Source organism: Dermacentor andersoni, chromosome 10 (genome assembly GCF_023375885.2).
Source record: "Dermacentor andersoni chromosome 10, qqDerAnde1_hic_scaffold, whole genome shotgun sequence".
In the NCBI taxonomy this organism is placed as follows: Eukaryota; Metazoa; Arthropoda; class Arachnida; order Ixodida; family Ixodidae; genus Dermacentor; species Dermacentor andersoni.
The window spans coordinates 40,529,860-40,545,626 of record NC_092823.1 but is presented as its reverse complement, the minus strand read 5'-3'; the positions used below and the strand labels follow the sequence as shown (position 1 = coordinate 40,545,626).

Sequence of the window (15,767 nt, the reverse complement as noted above, 5' to 3'; positions counted from 1 at the left end):
TGTACTTCTCGGTTGTTCCACGCATGATCGCGACAGTGAGACGCGAAATAGGGAAGCCCCGTTTTGGCGCGTTTGGTTGCTAATGGCACAAAGAGTCGGCAGATTTCGGTGATTCCCCTAGACGAACCTCGAACGCATTTTTATGCGACAGCGACGGGCTCTCACGGTGGACCCCGTCACATTGCTTGTTTGAGCTCCTCCGACAACAATGGCACCTTTTAAAAGCAGTTTCCTCTGTTTTTAATTTAGAACAGCAACGAAGGACAGAAGATGATGCACACCTCGCTGACTTCCAATAACTTTGTCCCTTGGATTATGCCCGCGTCGCTGGCGCAGAAAGCAGCGGGGACATTAATGCAGTACCTCAAGGCCACAAGTCTCTGCGACGGTTTTAGACTCGCTGCGCATCTTCAAGTGTGCGCATAACTAGTGCGCTTGTTCTCTCACGTCTCCATCTCTTTTCACCCTATATCCTATTTTCTAAGTACAAGGTAGCACAAGGGACATGCGTTTGGTTAAGCTCCATGGCTCTCCTCTATCTCTCTCTTTGTACCGCAAGAGTAAGCGTATATACACTGATATAGCAAACAAAAAAAGAAAAAACAGGCACGAAAAGAAAACTGACACGCAATTATGCTGTGTGACTCCCAACTCCAGCCATCGACAACCAACTTTTTACTGCACAGTGCCCATGATATCAAGCTAACTTGCAACACTCACAAACGACTGATCTGACTTGCTTTGACAATTTCTCCTGCCAGCCGATTACAATATCTGTGAAGAATCCTAATGCTCTTAAAACCCGAGCCTCCAGTCAAGCTGCTGGCAACGACTAACCAGTCTTTTTTCCCCTTCTAATTTGCCTTCGTGCTCGTTTAGCCTCTTCGCGATGCACGCAACGTCGTCTTCGTCCGCTATAGAGAAGAGCTCGCTGCATTCTCAGGCATGTACATGCACAGACGTGTTGAGAGGCCACCTTTCTCAGAGTCTGCATGGCGCAAGCACAAACACTTGGAAGACGCTTAAGCTTCGCCTTTAAGAGTAGAACGTGGTAGCACTCGCGGGTCCCCGACTGGTTCTCACGCTTCCCGGCAACTGCAGCTTATGCAACCGTAATCTTTAGCAGGAAACGCTTGCGAAGAACGCCATGCACGAAGGCGAGCTTGCTGCTTTCTTTCTTTTTCCCGCACAGAATGCGCCGCCGCTGCCGCGTACGTGCGGAGGCGAGCGCCATCTGGTGGTGCTGCAAGGAATCCAGCGGCGCGCAGTGATTGGCATAAACGCGGCGTGCGCTGTGCTGTGATAGGTAGGAAATTTTCGCTCACGGTCAACGCCGCATTTGCTACGCAACGGCACCCTTAAAGCTATCGCTATAAAAGCCCACAGGACTGGCCAAGCGCGAATGTTGCGTGATGGCTCGGCAGGTAGCGTGTCCGGATACGTGCACGTTGCCGCAGAGGATACGAGCTTGATCCCCAGTGGCGTGGTGGGCAGTGTATTTTAATGCATTAGATCAGGAGTGCCAAAGTGGAATAGAAAAGCGTATGTGTGTGTGTGAGAGAGAAGTATGGGAAGCCCGTCACGTGGTAGAGCGGGCATGAAGAGCTCAGAACAATATATATATATATATATATATATATATATATATATATATATATATATATATATATATATATATATATATATATATATATATATATATATATATATGGCAACTGACGGTGGCCTACTCTGGACCACCGTCAGTAGCACTTCCCTCCTCGATGAGGCAGGACGCGTGTCGAGCGAACTCTTGAACCACACTTTGCAAAGCTGCGAGCGCGCTTTAAATCATGGATACGGGACTCCAAATAAGTGGTAAGCAATGATAACGCATTTCTTATGCATTTACCGCTAAAGCGCCACTGATCTTTTTTTCTTCACCAAATAATGAAGGCAAAGCCGAGGATGAACCTGACGAGCGCTGAGGTTGGGCCCAGCTGAGAAGACATAGTTGGCAATGTTTAAGCGTTACATTGAAGCTCGTGCGGATTGTGAGCTGTTGCTTTAGAATTGGCCTTGTTATGTCGAGACACGGAGACGGATTCACTATAGCTCGATTCTTGAAACAGCAAAAATCGCTGTACAAAACAAGTGCGTGCGCACGCCTACGTTTGCATTGTGAAGGAAAAAAAAAGACAATTTCTTTTTTAATGCAATAAACTGCACACATATGAGAGCTTTGGTTCCGTATGTGTGGGAATCGCGTACGTAACAAATATCTGCACTTGTCTGGAATAAATTCATCTGCTCAAAGCTAGTGGTTATGCGTGTCCACTGGCGTGTCCAGACAAGTGCTATCAGGGTGTCGTTTCTTTATTTATTTCTTCCTGCAGGTGATGTTACAGGTCCAAGCAGATCAGATACAGAAAGTGATAACATAGGTCCAAAGGTAGCAAGCAAAAACAACTAAAAGACACACGCAGCATCGCATTGTGTTGTCACCAATTGTGTCGGCGAATTCCACTGTCTAATGATACGAGGAAAAAAAAGGAAAATTGGAATGTGTCGGCGCGAGCAAAGTAAGGGGTTAGTGAACCGGGTTGGTGGTGACGCGTGCGGCGTGTAGTTAGAAACGATACATAGGGTGCAGGACTAAGCGCCAATTTGTTATTTTTATTAGCAAGGAAAGAAATTCTCGACGCTTATTTTTTCTTCTTGTTTCAAGGGGTTGGATACTGCTATTTTTCATTAGCTCAGACGGGGAATCGGTTTCCTCTTCAGTCTCTTCGTCCAGTCTCGCTGCAGTTTCAATCATGGAGGCCCATCTGCCACTGCGCTTACATGCTCCTGGAGACGAAGGGGTAGCCTGACGGCGAGAAAGGATGAAACGGTACAAGAAGGCCCAGCTTCGAGCTTTTAGCTATTCATACAGTGATAGAAACATCACGCGCTATTCCCTTCCAAAGCTGTGGTTAAGTTACCCTTCAGTGGCAAATTAGCTCCAACCCCATTTTTATTCTGTAGCAAATTTCCTTTTCGTGACCTAGACGTCGCTTCTCACTATGGTTAACCGATAGTGAACACGGATAGGATTGACCTGAAATGAGGTCTAACAAAGTAACGATCTACGTGGCCTTCATTTTGCATTTCAGCTGCTTTGATAACGGGGCGTTGTCCCCTCCCCTCGGTGGTTAACACTACGTGAATGTCATGGCGTGTACGTCACAACGAAAAGTTTTCACAACTAATGCAAAATAATTTTACTCAAGAGTAGCATGAGGTATCCTAAACAGCGACGAAGTTTGTTCTTCGCGATGTGTATAATAATTGAATAACGGATGCTCAAAATAACTCAATCTCATCGTGCGCGCTCGTGTCCTTCCCAACGTGCCGACAGAGGCCGCCACCGTAGTCGTCCCGTGGAACTGGCACTCCAGCCTTTTTTTTCTTTGTTATTATAATGGGTGCGTGAGCGTGAGCACGCTGTTCGGCATGAGTGCGACTGTCTGCGTGCCATCGTGAGACTCACGCCTGCAGGTGGAAACAGCGCTGCCCTTGTTTGAAAAGGGCAGATGACTTCCATTTGTGGCTGTACGTCCTAGATAACACTTATTTTTCTTTCTCTCTTTCTCTCTCTCTCTCTCTTTCCGGATCTTGTGACATGTCCTTCGCTCTCAGGCTCGCAGGCCATGCGCTGCTGCGTAGTAACGTGCGAGCTGCGATAATCCCAGCAGTTCGTGTCACGTGTGCGCATGAAGTGCGTGGGGGAACGGAGGTCCGTAGAGATACTCCACCGTAGAGACACCCGCATTTATATATATGATAAGTTAGACTTACAACAACTATTAGGACAGAGTCAAGAGTTCGACGGAATACCGTTTGGTCAGGTAAAAGCGTTGTTGGAAATGAAGCAGGTCACTGACCATGGTCGAAATAAAAATAAAACGACGTCATTAAGACAGTGTCCATTTAGTGGATGCGTGATAAAATACGTTCTGTCGTGAGGCAATGCCCGTCGCGTTTGTCGAGAGAGTAGTATCTCTCATTTTCGTAGAGCTTGAGTAAAATATATGTTGTTTCTGCCGCTGCACTCGTGTCCAGTTTTATTGAGTAGAACTTGTATAGCAACATAGTTCTGAGGAATCCCGCAAGGGGGCGGGATTAAATTGTCAGCTTGACGTGTATCTAGTGGCATACGTGTATCTATTTACAACCTCTCTGTCTATTCTTTTTTCTATCTCTATATCTCTATATCATTATTATGTGAAAATGAGTAGCCATCGACAATACAAGGCGTCTAACCTTTATTTTATTTTTCACTTCAATAAAAAAAAAATGCGCGCTGCGGTTTAACTGACGTGCGCGATCTGACTGGCATCCAGCACGGCAACGGGTAACGATGCGCCAAATATAAAAAGAAAACTGCGCCATAGAATGTGGGACAGTGTTCGTAGGAGACAAGCCAAAATGCAGCGCTATAGGACGCACTTCAGGTGGTGCGAGATACGCGAACTACTGTGGTGTGCGGTTCCTTGCGACGCGATGACATCTGCGAGCTCCCATATCAGCAATGCGCAACATACGACGAGCCGAAAGCCGTCACGTTCATTTTTGAAGCAAAGTGGAACAGGTGCGCGTCAATTTAGATTCGCGAAGCGCAGCCATGGTCCCCTGAAACGAATTCCCGCGTGAGCTCGGGTCGTGGCAAAACACGGCAGGAACCGGCGACTGAGTCCTCCTTCAATCCTCTGAACCGTGTACTTTGCGTGCATCTTCTTTCATTATACATGTCTCGTCGCAGTTTCCGTAGTAGAGTGCTACCGGTACAGTAAAATACTGCGCCTTGATTTGATCTGTCTGTTTCCGACTTACCTCCAGCAATGCAGGTGGAGCTTCGACTAGGATTCCAGTGTGGCAGCCACATAATAGATTCGAAAATACCGAGCACAGAGGTCCCTGTACAGCTTCCGGGGGCACACCTCTAGTCATCCATGGTTCCTGGTCATCGCATCTGAGACATATACTGATAAAATCGGTCGCAGTCGACAAGTGCGCCTTTTCTTTCACCTCCTATATTGTCGGCCTGACTGTAACTTTCCACTCACGTAGATAATGCTTGAAAACGCCTTTGTTGGCATGTAAAAATCACTGTTATCCTGACCAGGACATGCACGTACGTGGGCGTGTCATCCTGGCCGTTCTTGGTGAACAGCAACTCGCCGAGGATGCCTTCCTTCCTGTGGCCCGTGATGACGTCGACCAGAACGTGTACGTCGGCCTCGAACTTGTAGGGCTGCCATCCATCCTGGACTCAGCATGACTTACGCCTCAGCCTCTTCCTCGATAGCGTTGACAGTCGACGAATCGCACCACCAAACTCTACGGAGGGCGCTGCACGTCTACTCGAGGTGCACTCGTGACTCGTCCAGGTGGAAAGCAGGGGCCTCCACGCTGGGCGCCAAATGTGGGACCGTCCGGGTCTCAAACCCGTCACGTGGGTGCGGCCTGTAAGACCACGTTCTTATTTTTTGTCCTGCAACCGAAGCTGGTACAACTCTGTACTTTAGCACAGCATCAAGTTATAAATCGCCAGCAGCACCCAGGATTGAAAAGGCATGTCACAAACACAGTGGCTTTCTTCTGTCCAGGGCGCGTAGCGTGAACAAGTGGCTTTCTGTGGCAATGTGAAGCTCTGAGGAGGAGGAAAAGGAAGGAAAGGTAGTGAGGTCAATTAGACGTGCGTCCAGTTTGCTACCCTACACAGAGGAAGGGATATAAGGGAAAGAAAGAAAGAGAGGGAAAGAAGAAGGTACTCTCAGTAGGAACATGTGCAGTTGTCCATAACTTCACGCCTACAATCGGTCATTGAGGTCAGTCGTTTTCATGAATCCTAGTAATGCCCGCGTCGCTTTGTAAGTATGTGACATGTGGGGCCATGGTATAATAATATTTGTCTCTCAAAATGGTCTGCTCTATAATTGATTTAAGAAACCCCGAAGAACGTCGCGTTTTATGTCATAAAGATTACAAAATAACACGCTCTGGATCATCTCTTCACTCTTGCATGAGTCACAGATAGGTGTGTCGGACATTCCAACAACGAATGAGTAGGCTTTCGTAAAAGCCACCACTAACCAGAGGGGGCACAGTGAAGTTGCATCACGGTGGGAAAAGTGTGATGGAATATGCAGCTTCAATATAGGTTCCAGCCGGTGGAGACGATAGCTCGAGAAACCGGGGTGTTTCGCGAAGTTTCAGTGTCGAAGATTGCACTGTGGGTCGCACCTGTATAATGTTTGCACGTCCGTATAGGCTGCACTGTAATTAACGCGATGCCGCGTTCGAAGACAGGCCATTACTTCGGCCAATCTTCACATTCCTTTCTCCGTGGATATCCACATGACGCGCCGAGTTACAAAGTTCAAGCGCTGATAACACGTAACACGACCTGACTGCAGTTACATTTTCACCCATGATGAAGCACAGAAAAGGTGGAGCGAAACGGCAGAAGCCTTTGTGTCTTATCGAGTTTTTGCCGCTGCATCCTATGACTTTATGTGAAAATGAAAGCTCCATAGGCACAGCCCTAAATTCGTTTAGTGTAACGTACTTAATTTTCGGACGGTGGGATCAACGTCAATGGTCATCCAGTGTTTCGTTGACTATTTCAGTGGAACGAAAAGTGTGAACGGTATTTTGCGCAAGATTGTCGTCGATTACAAATGCCAGTGGTGCTGTACGTAGTGCTTCGGCCATTTTTCATTGAGACGAAAAGAAAAAGAAATGTAAGCGAAAGCTTCTTCATAAGAAACATGCCCTGGAATATAGCACACGTTGCACCTCGTCGATGACTGTTAAATTACATTTGGCCTCTCTGCTACGTGTAACGCCGGGCTTTGTTCTCATAAGTTAAACTCTCGTGTATGCCGTCAACCCATTGTCGCCGCTACGTCTGGGTTTCTGAGTTACATTGTAAAAAAAAAAAATACGCCTCGAGACAGACGCTCGAACTAACATGCCGTCGTCTCATTCACTAGACTCTTATAGTTAGCCAAATATCACTCAATGCAATGTGACCGACTGGCAAATGTGGCTGACTAGTTGTACGTACATCAAAAACTAGCTTTGTGTGTGCCACTGCTTGGATTATTTATGTTCCTTAGTGCATCGTTAATATATGTGTGAAGTGCAGGTATGCAGGCGTAGAATTTATTATATTGCTGCTGCAATATGAAAAATAAGCGAATCAGTGCAGATAGTAACAATCGCAGGAACAATCAGTCACTGAAACTGCATCCCATTCATACCGAAGTGTCTCGAGAGAAGTCTATCAGCCATCGGTCGGTTGACGTCACGTCGGCAGCGTGCGTTTGACGTAGAAAGTGCTTGGGCAAAACACTCGATCCCTCTTCCTTGCGCCTCTTCGCACTTTCCGGTTTTGAAGTTCACAGTGCCCCTTGAACAGCGGGTTAGACCCATAGACTTATCGGCTACGGATAAGGAGGTTCGTACAGAAGCGAACGAGTACGCCGGTCATTATCAAGGGCGGCGTGCCATTGATCTAACGTATCTGCCTGCGACTGGCTTCCCGCTGGCTCCCGCTGGCTCCCACCGACTTCGACACAGTTCGAAAAACAGTCTCAACCACTGTTTATCTACAGCACTTCCCCAATGGTGCAAACAAGATTTATCGCTCCTCGGGAACGTTTGTGTTGTCACTGTCCCTCTCTCCCACACGTGACCCGCCTTATCTGGATGTGGTTGAAGAAGGGTGCAACGTTGTCAACAGACGCCGCGAGGAGGCTGGAAGCAAGGTTTCCAGCGTCGACGAGAAAAAGAGGTCACGCGTCATTGGCAGCTGCGCTTGAGGTCGCTGAATAACAGATTTGTTTCTTTCCCGCGTGCGCAGAAAAATAAAGACAGACAGTAAATCCCACAGTTCGACAACGTCAGCATTTCGGTCGCGGCAGGAGGATGGAGTTGGAGAATGCGTTGGGACAGTAGCAGCCGGGGCGGTTTTCGAACTAGGACGGATGTAAGTGACGTGCGTGACGGGTCTCGTAAAGCGTGTACACTATATGCTCTGAAAAGCCAAAAATAAAGAAATGGGGACACACGCACACCTGCGAATAGGCGAAAGCCCACGTCCCGGCCGACGCGAGTATTGGGAGCGAAAAGAAAAAAAAAAACAGGAACCGACAGGCTCGATATTTTGCCAGTTATAGCCACATAAAGGCAACAGACAATGACGGCAGGGTAGGCACAGGAAAAAGCTTACCTTCCTTTTTATTTGAAACGTGCACATACTAAACTGAACGGAAATAAACCTGGACAAAAAGACAACTCGCCGTGGGTGGGAACCGAATCCACATCCTCTCCAATACACGTGCGGTATGCTCTACCACTGATCTACCGCCGCGGCCATATGTATATGTACTCGCGCCCACATTCAAGGGTATGTCTATACTATACATACGGGCCTGGGAGTGTTAGCCAGCCCCACCAACGGCTATGGTGGCGGATGTGGAACGTCCGTTCAGCGACAGGCGTCCCGTAATATGGGAACTTTTAGGACAGGCAACTGGCCAGCAGACTTCGCTGTGCAATGAACGAGCAAAATAAGTTGAATGGAGTGGTTCAATATCTTGTTATTTACAAACAAATAGGGCCAACAGATAATGAAGCCAGGGGAAGCTTAGGGGAGATCAACTGCTCTTTTTAATTAAAACGTGAAAAATATTGAGGTGAAGGGATAGGAAAGAAGACCAATAAACAACTTGCCTTATAAGCGAGAGACGAATTCATACCCTCTGCATTACGCATGCGGTACACTCTACCACTGATCTGCCACGGCTGCCATTCTCCCGCCTACTTTACTGCGTAGCTCAAACGTACACATATCTACACCTTCTCTCTCCCTTCTCTCTTGCCCTTCTCCCTTCCCCCAGCGTAGCGTAGCCAACCAGACTTTTGACTGGTTAACATCCCTGCCTTCCTATATTCCTCTCTTTCTACCTCAAAAACGTGTGGCAAGTTACGTTTACATCCACTTTTTTGTTTCCCTGACTATTCCTGCATTTCAATTAAATGCAACAGTTGATTTCCCTAATGCTTTCCCTGGCTTTACTTCCTGTTGGCTTCACGCGACTGTAACTCGCAAGCATTCCGAACTCGACGTGGAAAGGATTCGTTCCCCGTTTCCACGTGCACGACCGTGCGAGAGAAATTGGCGAACACAACGTACGTACAATGCTGTTCATTTGAAACGACGTTGAAGCGGAAGAGCCGCACGCTCGAGGCACTTTTTACATCGCGGTGGCGACGTGACGTCAGTGAAGCCACAGCTGCAGTGATCAAATGAGAGAGAGTTTGCAGTAAAAAGAGCTTCGTATGGTTATCAACGATGCTTTGGGCAAACGGACCATACTTTAACGCTGTAGAAAAGCCTGCTAGATATCTAGCACAAGGCTGGGGCGCTTTGATCCATGACGTCATGCTATATACCCAGCCCAGTGGCTATGGGGATTCGTATAAGTAAGCCGCGGTGATTTCGACGTTACCGCTTTCGTCACACCGGGCTTGGCAATGGAAATTTTGGTCCAAGTAGCATGACGTCATGAAGAAGAGTGCACATGCCTGCCATCTAGGCGGCATTGGCTTTAGACACTCGAAAGATGCACTTCATAAAATTGCAGTGTATGTTTTTGGCGTGCAGTCGCCAAGTAGCAAACATTTTGCTGCATTCATTTCCTTTTTTAACCTGATTTTCTGCAGTTCTTGCAAGAAGTTGAAATCCCGAACTAGAGTTCTAGATGCTTCCCAAAATTGGCCTGATTTACTTTTCTCTGTTGAATGCAATAACTGTCACTGAAATTGCTTCATATACTGTCCAATGAGAGTTTATGTGTTCAACTAGTATTAATCATTAGCAAATTGGAGTTGGCGCTGAGCCTCAACTTTTTGCTCGCTCTCGAAGATTGCGTAGGTCACGCTTGAGCAGAATCCCTCATACTTTTGACAATGTCAATATGAATTCGCCCAGCTGTTTGCTTTACAAAGCGATGAATTTCTTATTCGAGATACGCATTATACCTCGCTCTGCAAAGCTACTTGAACATCAGGTCAAAGGTGGATGGGTAGCATGCACTTATGTGCTCTCTCTCAGGACGACATTAAGCTGGCTGCACTTGAGATCATTTCCTGGATCAAAGATGCACGAACCAAGCCCCATTCGTCGCTGGCTCAAAAAAAGTTGCTGACGCTCAAGTCCAGTTCATGAAACTATAGTAATAAAGTAGCCCTTAGTGTGCATTTGAAGTCCATGAAGTAGTTCTTGAAGCGTATCGACCTCAGTGACCACTTATGGTCATCCTGTGCATGTTCCCGCGGGCGCACTGCCTTTACTATTTCCCTCTTTCAGTTCCTCCTTTCCCTTACCTCCAGTGCAATGTAGCACATCGGACGCTCATGTGGTTGACCTCTCCTCGCCTTTCCTCTCCTTTCTTTCTCTCTTTCCTTCTGATATCTACCCATAGCGTGCTAATGAAACATCAATCGATAGAACAACAAGCTATGAAGCATCTGTCCATCTCGAGATAAAATGGAAACAAAAAGCAAAATTGCAATTAAACACCACTTTCATCTGCTCTGTTGAACATGGAAAACAATTTCCACCAAAACTGACACTGTACCGGGAAACACTGAATATCTCCCACATATATATCTGTGTCGGTTGAGAACAAACTGTCTATTTACTGACTCGATCAACTGATTGGAATGTCCTGATTTACTGGCTGAACAAGTTTTCCCGGACGAGCCATTACTGCGGCGCACATTTAAGCGAAAATCGAAACGACAGCAGCAATTTGTCATGTGATATATAAGACAGATTGACAATTCTGACAGTTTCAGGAAGCGACGTCACAGGAGCATAAAAACATAGGCGTGCTTATTAAACGTTCAAACTATAGCACGATTCGTTGGTCACATCGGAAAATCTATTTACTAGAGCATGCGATGGGAAAAAAGTTGTAACAGAAAAGAAAGAAAATCGGATGCCAGGAAAAGGCATGAGAGCGTACTGGGATGGGGGCAAGTTGCTAAAGTGTCACGACTTCGCGCTCAAGAGCGGTAACGAATGGCCGTTGCTGAGGGCATAAAACGCAGTGTCAGTGCGAGTGACATGTCTACAAATAGAGACCTGCGCATGCGCATGACCGTGGTAGTCATGCGGATCACATCCGAGAGACTGCGTGCCAGGAGTGGAGATAAGCGCGAAACAAGAGTCAAGCGACAGCGCCGAATGGTTGTTGCCCGGGGCCGAACGTGTTCAAAGTGTAAAGGCATTTAAAGCGGCGCTATCTTACTGTTCGTTGTGTTTTGAGAAAAAGAGGAGCACGACGTGTTTCCAGGCGGCTCGGGAGTCTTGCAGTGGGGGACCGCAATAGGTGTACTACACGGGTTCCTCAAACTACTTGTTGTGTACTGGTACAGTCGGCATCAATAGTTTACGGAACACAAAATAATGTGCAAAAGCTGAATATTTTCGCAGCCTCGGCACGCGTAGCCTGGTTATTGGCACTTCTAACCCGTACTAGCCGCATGCGAACTGCGTAGCTTCTGTACAGTTTTACTGGCTACGGCTACGAAGTCTTGCGAAATTCAGTGCTTTTCTCTGGTTCTGCGGTCCGTAAACTTCCGACGCCGACTTTGCCGTCTTTCCGCATATCTCGCCCTTTTGTTTATTGACAGAGACACTAAAGAAAAGAAAAGATCGGTTGAGCTATATTGACATGCTACATTTCCAAAATACCCAAAAAGACAGTGTTGTCGGGAGAGAAAGCTTGATAAGTCAAACAAAACGTAAACTTGAAAACGAAAGACGGGGGCGACGCCGCATTGAACTTACGATACTAACTACTCGTGACGGTGTCGACTCGAGCCTATAGTTAAGTTCTTTTATACATAAGACAGGGCTGTGTTGTATTGCAAAGCAGCCGAAGACTGTAGTGGGCAAGTTTCGATAAGTTTTATTGTGCCAGAGCAAGAGTGATTACGAGTCGATACTTTGAAATCTGTGAAGTTACCCTGACATGCCAGTGCTGGGATCTCGGCCCGAAATTAAAAGAAAAAAACATGGGTGCGTGGACATCATTTTCTTATCAAGTTAATCAATCTCTCTCCCGTGAAATCATGGGAGAATCGTCTATCAGTCCTAACTTACTTGTTTTTCGTCACTGTCCTTGAAGGTTTTGAGACCAGCAGCGAAATTGTCTGTTTGGTTGCCATCACTGAAATTTCACGCAGTACGCGCTAATTACGACATGATGCGTACGGCGTTAACGCAGGCAGTAACACTGCAAGGCCAACACCACCCACCTCTGATGCCACTATCGAGCAAAACGTACGTACTATATAATCGGCGCGGTCAGAAATATTAAACGGTCGCAACAAGCAGGCGCGCGGCTGCCTGCGCGCATCGATTGCGTTGTTTGACGGTGCTGTGACGAGCATCGACGGCCACACGATGCCTTTGAACCTACTGACGCATCGCGCGGACAGAACGCAACGCACCTTTTCTCCCATGCAACTCCAACCGTTCTGCTCGCCTAAATACAGGGGGCAACAATTACAGCTCAAGTTGCGACTGTTTACAAAAAGCAGCAAGAAGGCGGCACGCGGAACGTGCCTGACTCAGCTGCGCGCGATGATATATATATATATATATATATATATATATATATATATATATATTGGAGAATAAAGCTGGCTCCATTAGTGTATCATCCAAAATGAAAACCATGTACGTGGAAGCACGATCCTTCGTCCCACAGACACGCACTTTAAAGATCGCCTGTCTCGTAAAGCCCAAATATAATTGGCAGACATTACTTTGACAAGTAAGCGAAACGCATAAAAAGAATGCACGAAATGCCACTTTACGACTAATTACTTTAGGCACATCGCACATGGAACACGTTTTGATGCACCATTTTTGAGATAAGCGCCGTCGCACATGCTGTAAAAGGGCACTGTTGCATTAACTTGACAAGGTTTTTCTAGGCGCTCAAGCAGAAAAGCTCAAACGCCAATCTATTTCGTCGCACTGCTTGGGAACGCGTAGCGACAAATAGACTTCATCCTCAGGATTTCTGCCAAGTGGATGCATCTTGCGAAGGCGCCTGCTACAGTTGGTAGATTGCAACATGGCCTGTAACGCAATTATTAGTTTAAAAGTTTAATTCGCGATATTTTGGTAATCCGCAACAGCGCAAGATAGAGGTAATTGGAGATCGCAGAGAGAGGCCTTCGTCTTGGTAAAGGATTTAAAAGTAGGCTGACGATTGTTTTGGTAATTAGTGGGACATGTATCTTATTTTCTCCGTGCAAGTTCTGTCCGCCTCTCAGACTATTCCAGCTCAAGGAGTAGAATTGCGCTGCTTTGACTCAGGCGAATTTTAAAAATCCTGTAAACTGTGGAAAAAGTAAGAAGAAAAGGCCGGAAAAGCTAGGTAGCAGCAAATGCCGCAGTGACAATATTTGTAACAAGATCATCTATATGACTCTGCGGTATAGACCAGGAACAGGGTGTCGGCGGAAGCTGAGCCAGCACAGCGTCTACTAAAGGAACTGCACACATTCCCTCGCCCGCCGCACGCTAAAACATCGGCGCATAAATGCACGCACGCGCGCATACTCGTGAACACATAGTGGGGGTAAACATCTGAGGTCCGAGCAGCTTACTGGCACCCTTCGAATGCGATCTCCAACCAACTCCTTTCACGAAGGGTGTGTCGATGCTGGAGAGTCAACATGACTCCTTACTAAAGGGTGCCTGCATGAGTACACCGCGCATCCAAGTTTGATTTCGATACCATGCACGAATGATTTTGTCGGTATACTGCAGACAGGTGTAGGACGGTGCTCCACTGGTCGCCTGCTAACCAGGTTGACCGCTGGTTCGTTGGCGATGAACACTCGTTTTAACACTCGTTTTAACACTCGTTGAACACTCGTTTTGCTGGGAAGAAGGGAGGGAGGTAAATAGAGGGTTGGAGGCAATAACGCTCGTGTACTTAGATGTAGGTCTATGTTCAGGAACCCGAGGTGGTAAAAAAAAAAAGCGTGAGTCCCCTGGTAGGACGTGCGTCACTTGTCGAGGATGCCATCAATGTTTCATACGACAATGCGAGTCAATTGAAGAAAACTACGATGTTCAGAACAGATGTTTTGAGCAAGGCCAAAACGCAAATACTACAATAATGATGAGCGCCCCAAACACTCACCGGCATGGTATCATCGAAGCGCACCGTCTTCTTGGCCTTGTTCGCTGGCCTGGCTCCAGCCGCGGCGGCCGGCGATTTTCGCATTGACGATCGGATCACCAGCGTCTCCTCGGCCGTCGACCTGGAGCGTACGCCGAACACCAGCCCCAACCTGCGCGCCACCTTGATCAGCCGCTGGCGAACCTGCATGGCCTCCGCACTGTCTAGGTGCTGCTGTCGCTTCTCCCTCTGTTCGCAGTTGCTCTCTCGCGTCAATTGACGGGACGACATCGTCGCCTCGGGTGCCAAGATAACGCGGTTCATGATAGCCCGCAGATAAGATTACGACGCCCCTGGATTATTGTAGGCGAGAGGACGAGCGAACAACAGAAAGCGAAACAGCCCTCCAAGCGCGAGCGGATAGACAGGCCCGTGTATAGTGCGACGACGCTCGAACAAGTGTCGTCTGCTCCGCAATCGCGGCCCTGTTTACGAGCGCTAGGCCTATCGCTTGCTGCTCTGAGTCGCACGCGCTTTGAAGCTGTTGGGGTCGGAGCGGCGTGCGTTTTGTACCGCGCGCCTCGCAAGGACAGGTGCTCACCGACAGGTGGCGCCACAAACCGGCGCCGTTTATGGTCACCTCGCTGCGCGCGCGGGCGATGAACGTGCGTGCTCTGATTTCAGTTTGCGAATCGCACACGTTATCTGCGGTGCTCGAACGCTGCGAATGATATCGGAAGTAAATGCCGCCAGCTGCGCCGGATGTTTGTGAGCTCTGTCGGTGCAGCTTTAGTGCGCCTGTGAAAAGCGCGCCGCATGTAGTGTAGGTTCAATTCGTAGCGTTTTTTTTTTTTTTTTTTTACATACACGTCTGATTTTTTTCGAGCGATTTACGTCAAGAGCACAGCGACCCGGTCTTCATTTTTTATTGCTAGAGGAAATCTGGAAGCAAAACGCTTGTCGGGATGTTTTTATGGCTTTCGCAGGACGTTGGACGCCATCTGATCGCGGGAGGTGCTGTTTGAGCGCGGCGGTTATTGCATCTCGGCACGTGGCATCAACTTTAGCGCAACGCTAGTCGAGAAACCCATTGTATTTTGTACTTTGGCCACAAAGCGCACGTAGCAAACAAGTTCAGTTCTGAGGAAGCTGTCAGTTTAGTACTGCAAATTTTCTTTCGCACTTATTTCGTTTATTTTTTTTCTTTTGTGAGCGCGCTGTCGCAATCGCACGCCCCCGCGTTTTTTGCGAACATACATCTCCTCACACCAAGTTAGGCAATAAGTACGGTTTACAGTTCTTCACGTTACTGCCTCACCAACTTCGGTTCAGTTATTTCCCATGTGGAGATCACAACGGCTCAAAAGTATGAGCATTAAAAAGAAGCTCACGATAACCGCGTAACAAGCGACATAACAGACGTCCTCGCATTAAAGAAAGACTAGAGAACAGTAACCTAAGCGTTCAAATATATAACGATTATTTCGTACTACATCACTATCACTCCACCAAAAGCTAAAG

At 47.5% G+C, this 15,767-nt stretch overlaps 1 protein-coding gene across 1 annotated transcript in view; it reads right to left on the bottom strand.

Moving 5' to 3' along the window:
* The window catches only part of LOC126519289 (uncharacterized), a 38,049-nt gene extending 22,569 nt beyond the window's left edge, over window positions 1-15,480 (bottom strand). The window contains exon 1 of the mRNA XM_050168919.3: window positions 14,268-15,480. Coding sequence (XP_050024876.1) covers window positions 14,268-14,570 — 303 coding nt within the window. The 5' untranslated portion in view covers window positions 14,571-15,480. The remainder of the gene's footprint in view (window positions 1-14,267) is intronic.
* Between the last annotated feature and the right edge of the window lie 287 nt (window positions 15,481-15,767).